The sequence below is a fragment of the Lemur catta genome, chromosome 4 (assembly GCF_020740605.2).
Source record: "Lemur catta isolate mLemCat1 chromosome 4, mLemCat1.pri, whole genome shotgun sequence".
NCBI lineage: Eukaryota > Metazoa > Chordata > Mammalia > Primates > Lemuridae > Lemur > Lemur catta.
The window spans coordinates 35347019-35370632 of NC_059131.1; the positions used below are offsets into that span (position 1 = coordinate 35347019).

Consider the following 23614-nt stretch of genomic DNA (forward strand, 5'->3'; position numbering starts at 1 on the left):
ATAGCATTAAAAACACATAGAAGTTATTAAAAGCTTTAAGTCATTACAATTTTAAGGCTAATAATAGTGTGTTGTGATTTGAATTCATTTGCACTGAAATAAATTATTGTCCTTTGTTTTACTTCCCTGAATTTTCTTGTCGAAGGACTCATCAACATTGTTTTCTAATATTAGTCAAAACCAAAATTATCTCGGCTCCCAGCATTTGGCTCTATGGGAACACATTTTCCTACGTCTTCAAGTGCTAAAAATACTTATAAAAAAGGGAAAAGAATTATTGAGCGTAATTATAAAGAAATACGAATTGGTCATTCTCAGAGAGCTAGGGAGATTTCTTCTTTCTTCTTTTTTTTTTCCTAGTTTCAAAAGAGTACAATTAGACTGTCAAGTAAAGCTCAAAGGTCGTTTGTTTTAAGGTGCTTCGGACGGCTCTGCGCTTCTCTTTGTATTGCATTTTAGCTTCCCTGTGCTTCAGTCCCCCCACCCTTTTCCCCAGGCGCCATTCTTCAAGGCTTAGAGAGTACGGCTCTTCAGGGTAAAGTCGCAGTAGAGTACTAAAACATCTCCGAGGCCACCAAGGGTACCAGCGGCCGCCACCGGGAGGAAGCACCTGGGGCGACGCGGGGCGGGGCGGAGCGCGGGCGCTCACCTGGGGAGGAGGCTGCGCCCCAACGGCCGAGCTGGGGGAGGGGAGGGGGAGGGGGGAGGGGCGCCTACCCCGCCCCCCGCCCCCGGGCGGTGACTCATCGCCGAGCTCCGGCCCGCGGAGGTGAGCAGCCCCGAGTAGCGGCCGAGGGGCGGGGCTGCCAGGTCGGGCAGGTCTGTGCTCCGCCCTGCCGCGCACCCAGAGCGCGCAGTCCCTCGGAGAGCTCGCATCTTAAGCCGGCACGGGAGCCGCCGCGCCTCAGTCCCCCCGACGCCGACTCGCACGCCTCAGGCCTCGAGCCGCCCGGCCGGCCCGCGGCTCCCCGCGCCCTCCCGCGAGTCCCGGGGCCGCCCCACGCCCCTCTTCTCGGCGCGCGTCATGGCTCCCCCCCAGGCCCTTGCGTTCGGGCTCCTGCTCGCGGCGGCGACGGTGACAGTGGTTGCGGCTCAGCAAGGTGAGGTGTGGACTTGGAGCGCAGTTGTGGAGTCGCGCTGGGCGGGGTGGCAGTCCTCGACGCCCGAGGTGGGGGTGATGGGGAGGGGCCCAACAGGCTTTCCCGCCTGCAGACCGTTGGCGCGGGCTGAGCCCGGGCTGGGCCCTCCGCGCGGAGGCGGCGGCGGGAAGGCGCCCGCTCACGCCGGCTGGAGGGAGCAGCCGCACTTTTCAGCCTTGTGCGCCCGTCTAGGGAAGTGGCCCGGGGCGGGGACAGGCGGGGAACGGAGTGGCCTCGTGTGGAGATCCTGCGGCCACACAACCAAGGCCTCAAGCCAGGGCGTGCCCACCCCCTCTGGCTGGACGAACTTGGAGTTACGGACCAGCCCGGGCCGGTGGTGGAGTCTCTGCGACGGCGACCAGCCGTGCCTCCCCTACTCGGGTCGCCTGCGGCGGGCCCCGGATGTGGACCTCGGCTGGGGACAGGTGGCTGTGGGCAGGCGGCCAGGGCCGCTACGCACCTGCGCGCGGGAGACGGGCCTCCCGGGCCTTGACCACAGGGCGTGTGGATGTTTTCCCTTTTCTAAGAATCATATGAGTAATGCTTTATAAGTTTATTGTAGGGAGGCAGAAATAACAATAACCATAAACAGTAAAGAACCTGTAATCCCACCACTTCGGGAGTCCCACAATTAATAATTGTGTCCTTTTTTTTTCTTTTAGACGTGCTCTTAACATTACCTTAAACCTAAACATGTAGTTTTATATCTTGATCTTTTACCTATATAAGATCCAGGCTGGAGTGCAGTGGATCCTGGGCTCAAGCAATCCTCCTGCCTCAGCTCCGGGAGTAGCTGGGACAACGTGTGCGCACCACCATGCCCAGCTACTTTTTTCTATTTTTAGTAGAGACGGGGTCTGGCTCTTGCTCAGGCTGGTCTGGAACCCCTCACTTCAAGCGATCCTCCCACCTTGGCCTCCCAGAATGCTAGGATTACAGGCGTGAGCCACTGTGCCTGGCCTCCAGGTTTTCTTACTCTGGAATAAGCAGCTTGGCTGCCATCTCTTGATTTATTTATAAGATGTTGCCTAGAAGTGAAGTGACAAGCTCTCTCTAAAGGCTTTTATACTTTCACCAACTGGGTGGCCTAAATTCAACAACTACACTTTGAAAATAATGCAGTTTAATCAACTTGTGATTTTTCTGGCTTCAATCTGGGACTTAGTACTTCATATTATTAAATTACTTTAAAATGGTAATAGTTGCTATAGGCATATGCTCAGAAAGTCTGTACCTGACTGGTCTGTTTTAAGTTTCACATCCTTTGGGGATGAAAAATGTGTTTTATACAAGTACAGTATAGTGCTGCATAAGATTTTAACTTCTTGAGGACAGCTGCCATACTTTCTCCTTTTGTGACTCCAATATTGTGTTTAGTGCTGGACAGATTATAAGGGGTCCATACCGATTATAACAGACACTAGGAAAAATTAAAGTCCACTTAGGGTACTTGGGATATGAAGGATCCATATAAAAAGTCTTTGGTTTGTCATGCTAGTTTTTGTTTTCAATGATTGTGCTCTCTTAACTAGACAAATAAAAGGAATTAGATGGGCTTGCCAATTTGAAGTTAAAATCAGCTTTAACTTCATTTGAGTTAAAGGATAAAAGTCAAGGATGAAGTCAAGGATAAAACTATTAAACTGACATCAATACCCAGAATGGGTTGCTTAGTATCACTTTCAAAATTAGGTGCCAGGATTTGATTTAGTTAGGAAACCCACATACAAGGATGCCCCCAAATTAAACTGAAAGTATAATTTTTCCAAGATATAAAGTGGTCTAGAGATTGAATATGTTCCTGTTAAACCCAAAAGCAAGTATCCCTTATTTAAGAAAATGAGGTGGGAGAGGGAGAGAAGGTGAGGATTCACAGATCCTAGAATTGGAGTTGTTGATTTGTTTTTTGGAAAAGAAGAAGTGACTTATAGGCAGGGATGCTTCTAGCAGGATAGGAGGAAAGAAAGAGCTGAGATTGGAAGTATCACAAAGGCAAAGCTGGATATGATGTTTGGATGGCTGAGTCCTTGTTTAAAAAAATTGAAACAGGAATGCATGCAGATTAGACTATGTATGCAAAGCATTTAGCAAATGCCACTTAGGAAGCACAAAATTGTAGCTTGAAAGTAAAACATTCAGGACCATCTTAAGGCTTTGTGTCCCTGTAACTTGGATATTATTGTCAGAACATAATTCACCTGGGATATCACAGTTGCTAATTGAATCTACCTTTTTTTTTTTTTTTTTTTTTTTGAGACAGAGTCTCACTCTGTTGCCCAGGCTAGAGTGCCGTGGTGTCAAGCTCACAGCAACCTCAAACTCCTGGGCTTAAGCGATCCTACTGCCTCAGCCTCCTGAGTCGCTGGGACTACAGGCATGCGCCTCCATGCCTGGCTAATTTTTCTATATATATATATATTTTTAGCTGTCCATATAATTTCTTTCTATTTTTAGTAGAGACGGGGGTCTCTCTTGCTCAGGCTGGTCTCGAACTCCTGACCTCAAGCAATCCTCCCACCTCGGCCTCCCAGAGTGCTAGGATTACAGGTGTGAGCCACCACGGCCGGCCTGAATCTACATTTTAAAGTGAATTTTTTTTCATTTTCTAGAATGTATCTGTGAAAACTACAAGCTGTCCACAGACTGCTTTTTGAACGTACATGGTCAGTGCCAGTGTACTTCAATTGGTACACAAAATACTGTCATTTGCTCAAAACGTAAGTAAAATATCCTTATTACCTTTAAACTTTATTTTGACTTAATACTTCTTTAATTGACATGCCTCAAATTGGGCAGAGTTTTATTGGCTCAAATCTGTATGCTGTTACTTTGTCGAAATTATCTCATATCTGAAGCTTTTATCTTCAGAAAGAAAGTGTGGGAATATGAAAGTTTGAAATAATCTTTGGCCCTAGGAGTTTGGAGTTAAATTAAAAAAATTTTTCCCCTGTAAGTATGAAACCAGTTATTTTTCAGTGTGACATTAAGCTTTCTTTTCAGTGGCTTCCAAATGTTTGGTGATGAAGGCAGAAATGACTGGCTCAAAGTCTGGGAGAAGAGTGAAACCTGAAGGGGCTCTGCAGAACAATGACGGGCTTTATGACCCCGACTGCGATGAGCAGGGGTTCTTTAAAGCCAAGCAGTGCAATGGCACTGCCACATGCTGGTGTGTGAACACTGCTGGGGTCAGAAGAACTGACAAGGACAGTGAAATAACCTGCTCCGAACGAGTGAGGACCTAGTGAGTGGGACTGCCTGTTACTTGTTTTCATGTGTTTCAGATTCATTTAATTAAACTTATTTTTGAATATATAATATAATTTCATGGTTTAGAATTCAAAAGATAGGAAAGGATATAATGTATATGAATAATTTAATCTATTTATATATTCGCTCATTTAATGTGTTTTAAAAGTGAGATATGCTTGTCTTAGGGATTATTTAGTCAAAAGGAACAGAAACCCACTAAAGCTACCTTAAGCAGAAAATACTTTATTGGAAGGGACTAGAAACTGGAAAGATGTCAGGACCAAAACCAGTACTTTCTCCATTTCCATCTTCTGAAGCCTCACCATCAATTTTCTCTCTTTCTCAGTGCCTTTTTTTGTCTTTTCACTTGAACAGGGAACCAACACAGCCAGCTCAGCCTTGACTTCTGTTGTGGTCAGATAGCCAGAGAGTAGGGGGTCAATATTAGAAAGGGTGTTCCCTCCTGGATGGGTTCTTTATGAAGGATGTATGAGGGGAGAAATTATGGGTATACCTACTGCCCACATCCTTTTTCTGTTAGCTCTACCGTAATTCCACTTGAGAATTTTAGTATTAGCTTATTAGGAAAGTAGTATAAAAGACTTGAGTTATAGTCAGTTGATACTGTTTTTTACTTTATAGCTGGATCATCATTGAACTAAAACACAAAGCAAGAGAAAAACCTTATGATGTTCAAAGTTTGCAGAAGTAAGTGCAATTAAATGCATCATATTATTCTTGCACAATTGGTGCTCAAATCTTCTATCCTACACCATTAGAAAAACCAATTCTAAATGCTTTTTTATATTTCTGAAAAATAAAGTTATTTGAAATAGAATTGCAACAATAGTACAAAGATTCCTGTGGTTCCCTTCACTTAGATTCACCAATTAACATTTTGCCACACTTTCTTTTTATATGTGTATGTGTGGATTCATATGTGTGTGTACTTTATGCATGTATAAACCACTTGAGAGCAAACTGTAAATGTCCTATCCCATTGCCCCTAAGTACTTTAGTGTATCTTTTCTTAAGATCAAAAGGCCTTCTCTTAAATAAACCACTATACAATGATCAAATTCAGGAAATTTAATGTTATATTACATTGTGCCAGTTTTCCCAGTGTTGTCCCTTGTAGTAAGTTTCTCGTCTTTGATCCAGGACCCAATCCAAGGTCATGTATTGCATTTAGTTGTCATGACTCTTTAGTCTCTTTTAATATGGAACAGTTTCTTGGCTTTTCTTTGTCTTTCATGATATGAATTTTTCAAGAGCATGGGCAAGTTGTTTTATATTAAGTCCCTCAAATTTGGGTTTGTCTGACATTTCCTTTTTTTTTTTTTTTAAGACAGTCTCGTTGTGTTGCCCAGGGAAGAGTGCAGTGGTGTCATAATAGCTCACTGCAACCTTAAACTCCTGAGGTGAAGTGATCCTCCTGCCTCAGCCTTCCGAGTATCTGGGACTATAGACACATGCCATAACGCCCAGCTAATTTTTCTATTTTTAGTAAAGATGAGGTCTCACTCTTGCTCAGGCTGGTCTCAAACTCCTGAGCTCAAGCAATCCTCCTGCCTTGGCCTCCCAGAGTGCTAGGATTACAGGCGTGAGCCACTGTGCCTGGCCTGACATTTCCTCTTCACTGAAAATAGGTTATGCATTTTTGGTAGGAAAACTATTTAAGTGATCTTGTGTCCTTCACAGTACTTTGCATCAGAAGGTGCATGATGTCCATTTATCTGTTTACTAGTAATGTTAACTTTGATTAAAGTAGTATCCACTAGGTTTTTCCATTGTAAAATTACCATTTTCCCCTTTGTAGTTAATAATCAATCTGTGGGCAGATGCTTAGATACTGTGTAAATATTCTTTTTCTAATTAAACTGACACTCAGCAGTTATATCAATGGACAATTCTAGCCTGAATCATTTATTATTATGACCATTGCAAAATGGCATAAAAATTTCAACTTTAGTTAATGACAATTGTAGACCTTGGGCTATCTGCTTAGTTAAAAAATTGTGCTTCTTACTGTTGTGTGGTACAAACATTTCTTTTAACACAGATTTTTAATTATTTACAGTGCGCTTCAGCAGACACTCACAACTCGTTATCACCTGGATCCAAAATACATCACAAATATTCTGGTATGATTTTCTAATAAATGAGCTTTAGCAGAAAGTTGGTAGAACAACATGGTTTTGGTATAAAGGATAACCAGTGATCTTAATAGTGGTTAAATGCATTTGAGTAACAGTTTTAAGTCCTGGGTACTTAATGCAAATTTCCTGTGGTGGTAGTTCTCCTTCCATAGCCTTTAGAAAACCCCATTTTACCCTTAAAAAAATGTAGTATGTCTTAGTATTCCTAAGACATGTGAATCTTCTTACCCTGAAGAACCTCTTTCTCTGATTGCTTTTGGCACATATGTACTTTAGAATATTACTCTAGTTTCCCATCTTCTTTGGTTTGAGGAACTAGTCCTTACCTAGTTAGCCCTTTCTTAACTCTTTCAACTCTGGTATGAAAAAAAAGATGAGTGACTAGTGTGATGGAACTCTTTAGAGGCAGTATGAATTTATTCTTATATTTTCTGAATTAAAATTAATGTCATTTTAGAAGGAATATATCTTTTTGCTCTCTAAAAACAACATGGTAAATGCATACTGCGTTTTGGATTTCATTTCTTTAGTATTTTAGTTTTACATTAATTCTACACTGAATATTCTGATTATTGAATGATATCTTCATATGTTTTGGATTATATTAATACCAATTTGTATTTTTCAATTTTTCCCCCAGTATGAGAATAATGTTATCACTATTGATCTGATACAAAATTCTACTCAGAAAACTCGTAATGATGTGGACATAGCTGATGTGGCTTATTATTTTGAAAAAGATGTGAGTATAATCTTCCTTGTTTTATTCCTGTATTCAGAAATGTAATGTTCCTAGCACTCTGGGAGGCCGAGGTGGGAGGATTGCTTGAGGTCAGGAGTTTGAGACCAGCCTGAGCAAGAGTGAGACCCCATCTCTACTAAAAATAGAAAGAAACTAGCCAAACAACTAAAAATAGAAAAAATTAGCCGGGCATGGTGGCGCTTTCCTGTAGTCCCAGCTACATGGGAGGCTGAGGCAGGAGGATTGCTTGAGCCCAGGAGTTTGAGGTTGCTGTGAGCTAGGCTGACGCTGCGGCACTCTAGCCTGGGCAACAGAGTGAGACTCTGTCTCAAAAAAAAAGAAATATAATGTTGTCTATCATGCCTCAATGGATTCAAGATCTTTCATCAGGCCAGGCGCAGTGGCACATGCCCGTAATCCGAGCACTTTGGGAGGCCAAGGTGGGAGGATCACTTAGCTCAGGAGTTCGAGACCAGCCTGAGCAAGAGCAAGACCCCATCTCTACTAAAAATAGAAAAATTAGCCAGGCATGATGGTGTGCACCTATAGTCCCAGCTACTCAGGAGGCTGAGGCAGGAGGATCACTTGAACCCAGGAGTTTGAGGTTGCTGTGAGCTAGGCTGATGCCACTGCACACTAGTCAGAGCAATGGAGTGAGACTCTGTCTCAAAAAAAAAAAAAAAAAAAAGATCTTTCATCAACTTTTTCTGCACTAACGGACCAACTGTGTCTCCAAGTGGTTCTTCTGCAGTTCATTTCATTCTCCCTGTCACTTACGTGTGCCTGTCTTATATGTATATTTATGCCTCTCATCAAATTGTTCTGCCTAGAAAACCTTCACTCTTTCTTATAATTCTTTTTTTTTTTGTATTTCTGGGTTGGGTTTTTTTGTGGGTCTTTTTTGTTTGTTTTTTATTTTCAAATACTGAAAAAGTCCCCTGGGCTCTGTGGGGCTCCCCATGCTTACGGCTCCTTTCCCCCACACTCACTCCCCTCTCCCCACATCAAATCTCTTTCAAAGACAGCACTTTTTTTGTTTGTTTGTTCGTTTGGTTTTTTTTTTTTTTTTGAGGCAGAATCCTGCTCTGTCACCTTGGCTATAGTGCCGTGGCGTCAGCCTAGCTCACAGCAACCTCAAACTCCTGGGCTCAAGCAATCCTACTGCCTCAGCCTCCCGAGTAGCTGGGACTACAGGCATGCACCATCATGCCTGGCTAATTTTTTCTATATATTTTTAGTTGTCCGGTTAATTTCTTTCTAATTTTTAATAGAGACGGGTGTCTCGCTCTTGCTTAGGCTGGTATCGAACTCCTGACCTTGAGCGATCCTCCTGCCTCGGCCTCCCAGAGTGCTAGGATTATAGGCGTGAGCCACCGCGCCTGGCCAAGGACAGCACTTTTTTAAATGAACAATTAACATTAGGTTCTCAGCTAGCTCTACAGAATCAGAGGAGCTGTTTGAATCTGTTGTATGTAGACTGAGTTTCTTTTGTCTGGCACCAAGTCTCCAGCCATATCCAAAGGCATTTATCCACAGAACTGAACTAGAACTCCTTACCTTTAGTCTATTCCACTTCTTCCCCCTTACACCTACCCTACACCAGTCACATGGTCAAGGAGGAGGATAATTAGGAATGTTTTTATCAACTGCAAGCCCTAATTCATATTCTCCCAAATCTCCCACCCCACCTTCTCAACCCCACCCCCAGGATTTCATTGAGATTTCTCCCAGCAGTTATTTGGGGAAAAGGTAAAATAAAAAAGGTTCAAGGTCTTGGTGCTCAGCCCAAGGGGCTCCATGTGCTGGGACACCAACCGGCAGGGGCTTCTGCCTCTCCAGCCTGTGCCCGAGCCACCTGCTGACCCCTGGCTGCAAAAGCAGGGAGAGGCAGGAGCCAGCACAGGACCCAGGGGGGCAGCATCTCAAGATCTGGCCGAGCCCAGGCAGCATCACTCAACTTGGCCACCCGCAAGCTTGCTGGTGATGAACGAGGACTTTCTCTGGGGCAGATCCTGTAGGGTGGGGATGTCATCACCAGTCACCAGGGTCTTGTCTGGTCCTGTACTTGGTAGCTGCTTATTCTTCATCTTGGCTTTGGCCATGTTGTAGTCTCCTGAGTCAAAGTATTTTTGCTGTTTCTCCTCGCCAGTCTCCTCCAGTCTCCTCCACAGGGTTCTCTTTGTCTTGTTTCTGGGACATGGCAACCGGGACTGTGGAGTGTAGGACTGGAGTGTAGGGGGCCTGGGAAGTCAGCCAGAGAAGGGAAGAGGGAGGGGAAACAGGAACAACCTGTGCTGCTGCTTCGGCTCCTGTCACTAGGGTTGCTCGGTCAAAATGGCCTATAATTCTTACTTATTATCTCCTCAGTAGTTACTTAGTTTGTGCAAACATCCTCCACTGTTATGATTTACAAAAATATTTTGTGCACGAGTCTGTGTACAAAAAAATACCATGTAACTGGTGTGATTAAAATGTTTTCTTTAAATATTTTAAAGAAATATTTCTATTTTCAAGGATCATTTCTACAGTTGGTTACTAGAGAAGTTTCTCTGAATATGCAGAGCAAAATAATAAAAATTTTGTTAAATTTTAACATATTATGGTGAAGTATTTTCTGATAAAATCTGAGACGAACTTCAAAATAATCTGAGCTGGGGTTGGGGCTGGAAATAAGAATAGATGAAGTAAGATTGTGCATGGGGGGATATTGTTGAGTGTGGGTGTTAGGTTCATTGTATTACTCTTTCTGCTTTTGTGTGTGTTTGAAAGTTTCCTATAATAAAGTTTTTTCAAAGTTTCAATGGAGCAGATTGTTACCACTATAACCATAAAGATTCTTGGCAGCAGTTTTTATGGCATACAATTGGTGTGTAATTATATGTAGCCATAGTTGGCTTTCTTAAACATTTTTAATTGCTTTTCTCCTTTTCAATATAGCTTAAAGGTGAATCCTTGTTCCATTCTTCTAAGCAAATGGACTTGAGAGTAAATGGGGAACAACTGGACCTGGATCCTGGTCAAACTTTAATTTACTATGTTGATGAAAAACCACCAGAATTTTCAATGCAGGGTCTAAAAGCTGGTGTTATTGCTGTCATTGTGGTTGTGACAATAGCAATTATTGCTGGAGTTGTTGTGCTGGTGAGTACAGAACAAGTCAAATTTCATTTAAGGGTGTATTCTTTGAAGAAAAGGTTAATAATATGAAAATGTTACATCCAGGTTCTAAACATTTTAATGAAACAAAATCTTCATTTTTTGTAATTCTCTGTAGTGAATTATTCTATTGCATTCCTGGTCCCTTTTAACAAAACATCCATTTTATGAAGCACAAATGGATACCAACCCAAAAAAAGGTGGCAGCTGAGCACCTCACAGGCCAGCTGTGTTGCCAACAAACAGTAAATGTCCTTCAGTTCTTCTAACTGCAAACAGGTCAACACGCCTGCTGGGATTAATTCAAAACACCTGAGCTCCCAAGCCACTCAATAAGATGGAACAACAGAACACAAAATTAAAGTTAGCATAGAAAGGAGTTAAAAATGATAAATATGAAGCAACAATTCTAAGTAAAGATTAGCAAATTGAATTCAGCAGTGTTTCCACAGAAGAATGTATCATCTGAAGAAGCAGGGTTTATTTTAGGAATATAAGGATACTTCAGCATTAGGAAATCTTAACAACACAACAGAATTCAGGAAGAGATTTGAGGGTATATGGGAACTTACATTTTCAGTTCAGTGGAATTACCATACTTGGCTATCCATCTGGAAGAAAACAAAAGTGGAATTCCTATTTCATCCTACCAGGGCTGGCCATATTACCTGACTGCATGTGAATGGCATGTCGAGAACACAGCAATGTGAAAAGAGTTGGGCAGTGCTGCCTCTGTTCAACACAAATTCCAGATAGATTGTAGTTTAAAATGTAAAAAAATAAAACAAGTCTCAAGGAAAATTAGGAAATGTTTGTATGGCCTTGTGTCAAGGGAATCCATGGAAGGCAAGAGATCCATGAAGAAAAAGACATATGTATTTGACTTCATTGAAATTAAACATTTTATATGGCAAAGATACTATAAAGTAAAAAATATCAATGATAGATTGGGGAAAAATATTCATGTCTAAAACAAAAATGGATACTATCTATAATATACAAAGAATTCTTACAAATTGATAAGGAAACCTAAAGTAAGAATTACAACAGGTATAGATAGATGATTTATAAAAGAGAAATTTCAGATGGCAAATAAACATGAAAGATTAATCTTAGAAATCTAATTGTCCTGTAGAAATGAACGCATAAGTACAAAAAAAGCACATTCATGATTATGCAGTTTTGCTTATAAGGGTGATTCTGGGAAAAAACCTGAGTGTGTATCAGTGGGAGAGTACACTGATATATCTATGATAATGCAAATGAGTTCAGTCTATATCTTTGGTTTTAGAATGGTTCCTATGATGTTGATACAGGCTCTATAAAGAGAGATGATATTACATGATCCCACTTTTAGACCATCAAACATATGCGTTTATGTATGTTTCTATTAGTATGGAAGAATATGTAGAAGAATGCACACCAAACTTAAATTTCATTAAAGATTATTCATTGTTTTAGTTCATTGTTTCTTAAATTACAATTTTACTAAATATTTATAGATTTTTAAGTATGTTTAGGAATTGTGTCCATTAAAAGCATATATGTTGCCTGGGGTTGGTGGCTCATGCCTGTAATCCTAGCACTCTGGGAGGCTGAGGCAGTAGGACTGCTTGAGCCCAGGAGTTTGAGGTTGTAGTGAGGTACGATGACGCCACTGCACTCTACCCAGGGCAACAGAGTGAGACTCTGTCTCAAAAGAAAAATAGCATATATGTCAATTTAGACCAACTTTTTTGAGTATCAGTCCTAAAATAGTAATCATTTTTCTTCCATTTAGGTTATTTCCAGAAAGAAGAGAATGGCAAAGTATCAGAAGGCTGAGGTAAATGGATTACTTAAGTAATAAAAAGGCTTTGTTGAATCTCTTACTCCTAATCATCACCATACCTTCCTAGACTCTGATGGATCTCAGTTATACTGGAGTCCGTTTATACTGTAGGCTCTTAAGGACAGTCTTAGAATGCACTCTTACCTAAACTTTCTTGCATGAGTTCCATGGCAGACCACCTGATATTGAATTCTGCTTCACAGAAGAGTATAATGGAAAACCTGTGATTTTTATTTTATAATGTGTTAACATTTAGTGGAATCTTTTAGAGCTGTGGTCCCCAACCCCCAGGCCTCAGACTGGTACTGGTCCATGGCATGTTAGGGACTGGGCCACAGAGCCCCTCCTCTCCGCAGTCCATGGAAAAATTGTCTTCCATGAAACCAGTCTCTGGTGCCGAAAAGGTTGGGGACCACTGTTTTAGAGGCATACTCCAGTGAGTTCACATTAGAGAAACTCAGTGTTACTAATGATCTGATATATTGTCTCTATGCCAGTAAAATAATAATTTTAAATGAACTTAATTTGCAATAATAAATCTGTTGCATACTAACTAGTCACCTATACTAGTGTGAAATCCAAGTGTCAGATTTTTAGTGTGCTTAGTCTCTTGGAATTAGATTGGAACACACTTGTCCTTGAACCCTATCAATAATATTTTTTGTATACTCAACAATTTTTGTATATCTGTGTATTTATATGTGCCACTTACTAGTATTTTAGCAAATAACAGAAATGTAAAAGAATATTGAAAAAATCTAATAGAACCAGAAAATTCTAGCATTTTCTTCCCAATCCAGTAACCATCTGGTTTACCTGGTTTGGTGACCATAGGTTTAGGGGACTGTCTCTGAATTGAATTGTAACAGACAAGCAAAATGACAATGTAGTGTTGTGGTTAAGAGCAATAGACCCGGATTTGATCACTTATTAGCTGGACAAGTTATATAACTTCTTTAAGCCTTTATATTTTCTCATCTATAAAATGAGGATAATAGTACAGACCTGTTGCAAAGATTAAATGTAATCTGTGTAAAGTAAGATTAACATTAATCTACATAAAGTGTTGGACCCATGCTTGGCATAGCAAAATGTTTGTCAACAGTAAGTAGTAGGAGTAATTATCACTGTTGTCTCAGTTCTGCCTAAAATTAATTATGTGATCTGGGGTACTTATTTTTGAACTTTGATTTCCTCACCTATAAAATGAAAGATTGGTAATAGAAAATGAACTGATTCTTCCTAGCTATAAAAATAGTATAAATTTAATAAAAATCTTATCTATTTTTGAAGATCTAGCATACTTGCTACTTTCCATAGTCATTTTGGCCATCTTGTCTCTAAATAGCAGCTTGGACACATTCAATTTGTGTTTCCTTGTAATACAGATGTCTTTTTTTTAAATTTAAATAAGTCTTATAAATGTGGATCATCTTGCTTTCCTCTCCAAATGTTTGGTTTTTTTTTAACTGTTTCCAGAATAAACAAAAGATTGGAAAATTAGGCCGGGCGCGGTGGCTCACGCCTGTAATCCTAGCACTCTGGGAGGCCGAGGCGGGTGGATCGCTGGAGGTCAGGAGTTCGAGACCAGCGTGACCAAGAGTGAGACCCCGTCTCTACCAAAAATAGAAAGAAATGATTTGGACAGCTAAAAATCTATATAGAAAAAATTAGCCGGACATGGTGGCGCATGCCTGTAGTCCCCGCTACTCGGGAGGCTGAGGCAGTAGGATCGCTTAAGCCCAGGAGTTTGAGGTTGCTGTGAGCTAGGCTGATGCCACGGCACTCACTCTAGCCCGGGCAACAAAGTGAGACTCTGTCTCAAAAAAAAAAAAAAAAAGATTGGAAAATTACTTAAAATTTTTTTCCTGTGCTTTTTCTCTTTGTTTCAGATAAAGGAGATGGGTGAGATGCATCGAGAACTTAATTCATAACTGTCACTTGAAGATTAAATACAAGAAGGGAAGTTAGCAAACAGCCTCAGATTACAAATGTGTGAACATGGGACAAAGAGAAGATCTTGGAGGATTACTGTTTTGTTAGTTAACATCATATATTTGCAATAGTGAAGTCTGTACTCAGAATATAAGCAGCATAAAATTGACTTTACCAATCTTAAAATTTGACCACAAGTGTCTTATATATGCAGATGTAATAGAAAACCCAGAACTTGGACTCCATAGTTAAAATTATTTATGCATAACATTGAAGAGTATGCATTAGATATGCTTCCACAGTAGAGTTTGAATGACTACTGACTCATTTGTGATTGAAAGCTGCCTTTCTATTTGAGTCTTGTACATATAAACTTTTTTTATGAACTTTGAAATAAAACATTTAAAACCAAATTTTATAACTTTGAATCATATTGAGTGAAATTTCAGATTTCATGGCATACACATACTAGGTTAAAATGCTTTGAATGCCAACTACAAATTAGAGTTTTCCATGAGTACTTACAATCATGTATATTTGATATAAAATGTAGGCCGGGTACAGTGGCTCCTGCCTGTAGTCCAAGCAACTGGGGAGGCTGAGGCAGGAGGATTACTTGAGCCCAGGAGTTTGAGGCTGCAGTGAACTATGATCTTGCCACTGCACTCCAGCATGGGTAACAGAGGGAGACCTGGTCTCTAAAATATATATATTTTATATATACATAACATATATATACACATAACATATATAAGGTATATAATCCATAATATGGAACTTCTATACAGAAAAATCAATTTTATTCTGAGTGAATCTAAGATTCTGTTTTAGACAAAAATTGGCGTTTTGATACAACACTTATACCTTGAAGCAGAGTTAGTTACTGAAGAGTGTTAGAAACCATGAAGTCTGTGGTTGCTCTAGTTAAAACTGTTTAATACAGCATTTTTAGTGTCTTACATAATGAACAATTATGATACAAATGCATTTTATTTTTAGTTACCTAGAAAAGTTACTATGGGGCATGTGCAGTGGCTCATACCTATAATCCTGACACTGGGAAGCTGAGATGGGAGGATCACTTTAGACCAGGAGTTTGAGACTAGCCTGAGCAACACAGCCAGACACCCATCTCTATAAAAGACTTAAAATAGCCAGCTTTGGTGGCACATGCCTGTAGCCCCAGCTACTTGGGAGGCTGAGGCAGGAGGATTGCTTGAGCCCAGGAGTTGGAGGCTGCAGTGAGCTATGAAGACACCACTGCACTCTAGCTTGGTGACTGTAAGACCCCATCTCCAAAAAAAAGTTACTATGAAGTTGAAATATCCTGAAATATTTTGCTTTTGATAGCACTTATTAAAACTACTATGAAAAGGATAACATTAAAGAAAATATGAAAGCTAGATTTAAGCACTTATTAAATACCTATGATTTGTATTCCTTCTGTGCTGGGCAGAATTCTGTGGTGGCCCCCAAGATTTACCTCTGATGTACATCCCCTATATAATTCACTTGCCCCCCCCCCCCCCGCCCCTGAGTGTGGCAGGACCTGTGAATGTGATGGGCCATTTTAATCTGTAACGAGATAAAAGTTACATTATATGGCAAAGGTGAAGGGATTTTGCAGATGTAATTAAGATCCCTAATCAGTTATTTTGAATTAAAAGGGCGATTAGTCTGGGTGGGCCTAACCTAATCAGGTGAACCTTTCAAGGGCGTCTAAAAGAGATAAGAAGCAGAAATAACAGAGGTGCTCTCCTGTTAGCTTTGGCACAAACTGCCATGTTGTGGGGAGGGCCATGTGTCAGGGAGCAGCAGGTAGACTCTAAGAACTGAGGGCCTCAGTTCCACAACCACAGGAACTGAATTTTGCCAGTAACTAGTGAGCGTGGAAGAGGCCCCTAAGGCCCTGATGAGACTGTAGCCCTGGCCAACACTTTCACTGCAGTCTTGAGACCCTGGACAAAAGACCCTGTTAGTCTATGCCTAGACTTCTGACTCATGGAAACTGACATAATGTTTTAATATGCTAAATTTGTGGCAATTTATTATGTAATGATAGAAATTAATACAGCTAGAAAAAGTAAGAACTATAAAGACTGTAGGAATAGTAGACATAAGAAGTAGCCATTTACCCCTAGGGCTGAGACAGCAACTGAAGAAGAGACCCTCTCCATTCCCCCCAACCCCTATACTGGGCTGAGATCCAGACCTTGTGGGAGAAGGAACTGTGACTCATTGAATAGCAGAGAAGTTGCTGTGGTGCCGCAGTGGCAGAACTTTTTGAAAATTTGAGTTGTGGAACTTGCTGGAAACCTCTCTAGGGTAGGAATCATCAAACTTATGGTCATCAGGCTGGCCTGCTACCTGTTTTTATACAGTCCAGGGGTCAATGATGGTTTTTGCATTTTTAAATGGTTGAAAAAATCAAGAGTATTTCATATATGAAAATTATATGAAATGTACATTTCAGTGTCCATAAAGTTTTATTGGAGCACAGCTACAGTCATTCATTTATGTATTGGGTGTGGCTGTTTTGCACTACAACAGCAGAGTTGAGTACAGTTGACCCTTGAACCATGAGGGGTTTGGGGCACCCACCCCTGCACAACTGAAAATCCACATATAACTTTTGATTCCCCAAGAACCTAACAACTAATAGCCTACCATTCACCCAAGCCTTCCTGATAATAAACAGTTGATTAACATATTTTATGTTATATGTGTATTCTTATGATAAACTAGAGAAAAGAAAATGTTATTGAGAAAATTATAAGGAAGAGAAAATATATTACCATTCATTAAGTAGAAGTGGATCATCATAAAGGTCTTCATCCTCATCATCTTCACATTGAGTAGGCTGAGGAGAAGGAGGAAGATGAACAGTTGCTCTTTCTGTCTTAGCGGTGGCAAAGGTGGAAGAGGTGGAGGAGGTGGAAGGGGAGGCAGGAGAGGTAGGCACACTTGGGTGTAACTTTTATCGAAAAAAAAAATCTGTGTATAAATAGACTCATGCAATTCAAACCCATGTTGTTCAAGGGTCGACAATAGTTTTAACAGACCCAATGGCCCACAAAGTCTAAAATATTTACTCTCTGATCCTTAATTTGCTGACCCCTGCTCTTGGGTGCTGGGGGAAAGCTATTCACAGGCAGGTGTCTCAGCAGACACCAAAGGGACTCTATGAAATTGCCCATGGGCGGGGAGGGAGGCACTCAGGGAAGCTTCTGGCAGGTGCAGCAGTGTGCTGGAGAAGCCGTCCATGCTGCAAGAGCCTGGTGATGGAGAAGACTGGGTGCTGCAGGAGCCTGCCAAGCCAGCACACAAGAGCTAGGAAACAATCCTTCTTCTTGAAGTGCCTCTCAGTGCCCTCTGCTGATCAAGCTTCAGATCCATTTTCACAGAGAAGCAAAAAGGGTGAACTTGAAACTAAGGCATAAGTCAACAACTGGCACACTCGTCAACCTGTTGCCTCCTAGTCTCTGTCCTATCACTTCTGAAGCTACTCTTGCTAAGGTCAACACTGACCCTGTTCCCTCGGTGTTGAATCATTTGATCTCCCTAAAGTCTATCACCATAATGACTTCTCCGTTCCCTACCCCTGTATGTTGCCTATACATTCTTTTCTTTGGCTTCACTGGTATTAGTGTCTTCTAATTGTTTTCCTCTTCTACTGACTGTGCAATAGGGATGTACCCAGGATTTGTCTTTACTTCTATTTTTCCTCCCTTTTTCTTCCTGGAGGATTTCATCCATTACCTTGCCTTTGTTACCATCTATGAACCTAGATGATAACAGAAGCGCCATCTCCATCTCTGTCCTTCATCCTGAGTTTTGTACTAAACTGTCTGTTTCATGCAACTAGCCTTTAATGATCTCTTCATCTTCCTCCACAAACTTATTTCATGTCATGTATTCTCAGAGTCAGTTAACAGCATCTCCAGGAACCAAGTCCCAAATTCCTCTCTCTCACCTCTGCCATTATTTTAATTGCCAGTTCCTGTGATTCTCCCCCAGAAATAAATGCTCCTCTAATCTGCTTTCTCTTACACACTTCCCTTGGTCTCTTTGCCACCAATCTATTCCCTCTCCAGCCCAAACCACACATTGCTCTCAGAATTATTTGCCTAAAGTTGATCATGACATTTTTTTAAATTTCAAAATATTAAGCAGGTACAAATGTTTTTGTAACATGGATAGCTTTTATAATGCTTAAGTCTGGGATATTAGTGTGCCCATCACCCCAACAGTGTTCCTTTACTGATAGGTAGGTTTTTACCCCTCTCCCCTCCTCCCTTCTTGATTTTAAATGACCTTTATATCTTTTTGTGCCCATAGATTAGTCCCATATCATCAGAGAGTACGTGGGGGTGTTTGTTTTTCCATTTCTGAGATACTTCACTTAGGATAATGGTCTCCAGTTCCATTCAAATTACTGCAAAAGACATTATTTCATTCCTTTTTATGGCTGAGTAGTACTCCATGGTATATATGAACCACATTTTCTTTATCTACTTGTGAATTAACAGGCACTTAGGTTTGTTCCACATCTTTGCAACTCTGAATTGTGCTGTGATAAACATTTGAGTGCAGACGTCTTTTGATAAAATGATTTATTTTCCTTTGGGTAGATACCCAGCAGTGGGATTGCTAGATTGCTGGATCAAATGATAGGTCTACATTTATTTTTTTGAGGAATCTCCACACTGTTTTCCACAGAGGTTGTACTAATTTGCAGTCCCAATAACAATGTATAAACGTTCTTATCTCTCTGCATCCATGCTAGCATCTATTGTTTGCTGACTTTTTAATAATGCCCATTCTGCTAGGGGTAAGGTGATATCTCATTGTAGTTTTAATTTATAGTTTTAATTTCCCTGATGATTGATTAGTGATGTTGAGCATTTTTTTTCCAAATGTTTTTGGCCATTGTCTATCTTCCTTTTTGGGGGAGACAGGATCTTCTGGTAAGGATGGGAAAACCTGCTAGACAAACTCTAAAAAAGTCGTAACACTCATTTGTCTATCTTTGTTTGAAAAACTTTTCATGTCTTTTGCCCACTTTTTGATGGGGTTATTTTTTTCTTGCTGATTTGTTTGAGTTATTTGCAGATTGATCATAACACTTTTATCTGACATAAAAGCTACCACTTCCCTCCACCAGAGGGGCACATAAGGCCTTTCACAGTCTGGCCCTGTCGTGAGCACTTTTTCTCCCTCTGACTGCCCAGCATCCTATCTCTTTAATCTAGGGAGAATTCTCTGTGTGTGTGGTGTTGATGAGAGCCAGTTTTCCACCTCCCTCTTTGGAAGTTTAAGAGCAGAGATCCTCCCTTTTCTCTGAGTATCCAGGACACAGGCACCCCCACCTATGACTTGGAATCTTGTGAAGAAAGGAAGAACAGTTGAGAAAACACTCATGGCAGTGGTGTTATGAGAGCAATGGCAGTCGTAGGAGCGTTGCAAGGTTGGCATCTCAGCCCGTGGGGTCCTGTGCATCTAGCTATGGTTGCTCTACTTGGCCTCCTTTGGCCTCTCCTTCCTCTCCACTCCCATTGCCAATAACATGCTCCAGAACTTCATCCCACGCCTCCTGGATTAATGTAATTCCTGATTTCCCTGATACCAAATTCTCCCTATTCTCAATCGTTTTTCAATGTCACTCCCAGAATAACTAAAATCTAGTCACAATCTACCTTATTTCCCTCTATACTCCCAATATATCAAATTTTACTGCATTCAAGATTTTCCTTTCCACTCCAAATGTTCCTGTTCCTCTGTCTTTTCACACGCTTGCTTGAGTTCTAACATGCCTTTGCTTATGTTCTTTCTTATGCATGGGAAATCGGCTACTTAGCCAAGGCCCAGTGGAAGATCTACTTCTTTCACAAATCTTAACACTTCAACCTTAGCTCTTTCTATTTTTCAATACTCAAAATATACATAATTTCACAATTCTTCCCATCATCTTAAAACATGTTACCCTTCCCTTACTAAAAATTCCAACTGACCCTGTCCTCCTAACAAGCTACCATTCCTGTTGCCATCTCTCTTTTCCTTTCTTATCAAACTTTTAAAAGGGAACTAGCACATTCTGCTTTCAGAATGAACTCTTTAACCCACACAGCTTCTGTTATCTATGTCAACTAATCAAAGAGCTTTCTCAAAAACCAAGGACTTCTTCAGATTCTTTGTCCATTTTTAAATTGGCTTCTTTATCTATTATTGAGATGTAAGATTTCTTTGTTTATTCTGGATACAGTCACTTACCAGATATAAGGTTTGTCACACACTAGGATAGTGATAATAAAGAAGAGAGACAATAAAAAGTGTTGGTGAAACTGTGAAGTTGGAACCCTCATGCACTGCTGATGGGAATGTAAAATGTTGCAGTCATTTTGGAAAATGGTTTGGCATAGTATATAAATCATATGGGTTGTAGCTGTGGTCCCCAACCCCTAGGATGAGGACCGGTACCAGTTTGTGGCCTCTTAGGAACTGAGCCTCAAAACAGGAGGTGGTTACAGTGGCTCACGCCTGTAATCCTACCACTCTGGGAGGCCAAATTGGGAGGATCGCTCAAGGTCAGGAGTTCGAGACCAGCCTGAGCAAGAGTGAGACCCTGTCTCTACTAAAAATATAGAAAGAAATTAACCGGACAACTAAAAATATATATAGAAAAAATTAGCTGGACATGGTGGCGCATGCCTGTAGTCCCAGCTACTTGGGAGGCTGAGGCAGTAGGATTGTTTGAGCCCAAGAGTTTGAGGTTGCTGTGAGCTAGGCTGATGCCATGGCACTCTAGTCTGGGGAACAGAGCGAGACTCTGTCTCAAAAAAAAAAAAATTTCTTGATGGTGGCGTGTACCTTAGTCCCAGCTACTCGGAAGGCAGAGCTGGAAGGATCACTTCAGCCCATGAATTCAAGGCCAGCCTGAGTGACAGTGAGACCCCACTGTTTTTTTTTAAATTCAGGTTTGAAACACATTTTCTTTCTCAGTACACAGTCTTGCTCCAGATTCTGTATACACACAGATGGTTACATGTACAGAATCTGAAGCAAGACTGAATTCTATCACTTACTAGCTCTGTGATCTTGAGCAAGTTACTTCACATCTCCAAGTTTCCATTTCTTTTCATTGTAAAATAAAAATCATAATAGTACCTAACACCTAGAGTTGAGAGGATTAAAACAGTGAGCACATGTAAAAATTTAAAAAACACCGGACAATCAGTAATTGCTGATGAATGTTAACCAATATTATTAACTATAAATAAACATATACACACTCATCCCTGTCCTTTCCAGATGTTTAGTAAGAGAGACAGGTAAACAGATTTATCCCTAAAACAATTTGGCAAGTATCATAATAGAGACATGAATGAAGTGGGACCTCAGCCAATAATGCACCTGATTACACTTGGGGAGACTGGGCAGGCTTTTCTGAGATCTGAAGGATTCTGAGGACTGAAGGATGTCCAGGAATTTGCAACACAAAGGTCAGGGAAGGGCCATTCCAGAGCAGAGGGTCAAGTTTGTGTTGAAGCCACATGCGGAAAGGTAAGTTCATTGTCCCAGATCTTAGCATAGGGGAGAGAGGAGAGTGTTGCCAAATTGCAGGAGATATTGCTGAAAAGGTAGTCTGCAGTTAGACGATCCAAACTTTCTCCACTGCTCAAAGGCATTTGAATTTTATTCTGTAGGCCAGTGATTTCTAAATTCAGCTGATTGTCAGGAATACCCAGGGAGCTTTCAAAAAAGATTCCAGGCTCAACCTCCAGAAATTATGACCCGTTATATGTGGGTGAGGCCAATTAATATGTTTGAAACCCCCCAGTGTGATTATGCTGCTGAATTAGGTTTGGGGGCCACTTCCGTGGGGGAAAGGTGAGTCAAACAGGATTGAATTGCAATACCTTTAATTTTGCAGGATAGATCCTGAGCTCCTTCAAGTCTTTGCTCAACATTTAAAAAAATTTCAATCCTCCCTGATCTATGTATTTTTTTTTTTTACCGAATTCTAATGCATTATTTCGTTTACTTAACTGAATCCTTTCATTAGACTATGAAGAGAACAAAAGCAATGATTTTTCTCTTTACTGGTGATCCTAAGAGCCAAGAAGAGTCATATAGCCATAGCAGGCCATATAAATAGATTTCTGAATGAATGAATTAAATCAACGAGTGGACGAAACGAGAATTTGGCTAGCAGGGAGCAGTAAGGAGGCTATGGAGAAAAAAACCTGTAATGTTCTGGTGTTTGCTCAAAAAAGAAAAGGGAGGTACTGTTGGAAAGGGGCACAAGTTTGGAAAAAACACTGGGATGAGGAGGAAGGCTAGTTTTTCTTTGTTTTCAAGTTTCTTTCCGGTTTCACGCCCATGCTTCCGGGCACGAAAGCTCAATATCTGCTGGGAACTTCCCACCTGGTCGCCGCCCACCGAGCCTTACATCCAGTTGGCTTCCAAGCCGCGCATCCCCGAATACCCGGAGACGGGATCGCCGCTAAATATGCGCGTCTGCGGGCCGGCGCACAACCTAGGGGCAAGCATGCGCAGTGCACAGAGTCCCCAGCGTGCGCGGGAAGCTGGGCCGCGTCTGTTTATGATTGGCTGCCGCGGCGGACTCCCACCCACCGACACGCACTGCTGGATGCTGATTGGGTGTATCCGTAGAGGCCGGACGCCGTCTGCGCGGCGAGGGAGGGGAGGCGCGAAACAGCTTAGTGGGTGCGGGGTCGCGCGGCACCTTCAGCCAGGCGGTGGAGCAAGGTTCCGAAATGGCGGTGCAGCCGAAGGAGACGCTGCAGCTGGAGAGCGCGGCCGAGGCCGGCTTCGTGCGCTTCTTCCAGGGCATGCCAGAGAAGCCGACCACCACGGTGCGCCTCTTCGACCGGGGCGACTTCTACACCACGCACGGCGAGGACGCGCTGCTGGCCGCTCGGGAGGTGTTCAAGACCCAGGGCGTGGTCAAGCACATGGGGCCGGCCGGTGAGGGGGGCACGCGCGGGCTCGGGAGGGATCCGGGGTCCCCCTAGAGAAGGGGGCGGCGGGCCGCCTTTCCGGCGCGGGGGCGGGGACGTTGGTGGTGCGGGGTGGGGGATTCTGCTTCCCCCGCCCTGCTTGGCCCAGGAGGGACGGAAAATCCGTGCCTTCTCAGGTGCCGCACTTACAGCTAACACTCACGAAGTGTTTACGCCGTGCCTGGCGTTTTAATATATTTTCTTGTTTCATTTTCCTGCAGTCGCGTAGGTCTCGCTTTGGCCTGTAGCTCTCATTACAAACACTGCCAAAATCTTTTATTACAAACAGCAGCCAGGAGTGAGATTTAGAATAGAGGGGATTCGGGAGCATCTGTCATATCACCCACATAATTTTGTCTACACGATAGCTTTATACCGCCGGT

General features: G+C 41.8%; 2 protein-coding genes and 1 non-coding gene across 4 annotated transcripts in view; 2 read left to right on the forward strand and 1 right to left on the reverse strand.

Annotated features, from left to right (window-relative positions):
• The first annotated feature begins 857 nt into the window (after positions 1 to 857).
• Positions 858 to 14624, forward strand: EPCAM (epithelial cell adhesion molecule). Its single transcript, XM_045549551.1, has 9 exons — positions 858 to 1100; positions 3749 to 3856; positions 4140 to 4380; positions 5031 to 5096; positions 6469 to 6532; positions 7188 to 7289; positions 10227 to 10430; positions 12226 to 12270; positions 14169 to 14624. Exons 1-9 carry the CDS (start codon positions 1025 to 1027, stop codon positions 14208 to 14210), a joined length of 948 nt encoding a protein of 315 aa, XP_045405507.1. The 5' UTR covers positions 858 to 1024; the 3' UTR covers positions 14211 to 14624.
• A 4542-nt stretch (positions 14625 to 19166) lies between these two features.
• Positions 19167 to 19228, reverse strand: LOC123637616. The gene has a single exon (XR_006734970.1). It is a non-coding gene; the product is annotated as a U7 small nuclear RNA (small nuclear RNA).
• Positions 19229 to 22869: 3641 nt separating this feature from the next.
• The window catches only part of MSH2 (mutS homolog 2), a 58128-nt gene continuing 57383 nt past the window's right edge, over positions 22870 to 23614 (forward strand). Inside the window, exon 1 of one of the 2 annotated variants that reach the window (XM_045549553.1) lies at positions 22870 to 23199. In XM_045549553.1, coding sequence (XP_045405509.1) covers positions 22989 to 23199 — 211 coding nt within the window. In that variant the 5' untranslated portion in view covers positions 22870 to 22988. The remainder of the gene's footprint in view (positions 23200 to 23614) is intronic. The other variant, XM_045549554.1, reaches the window with a different exon arrangement.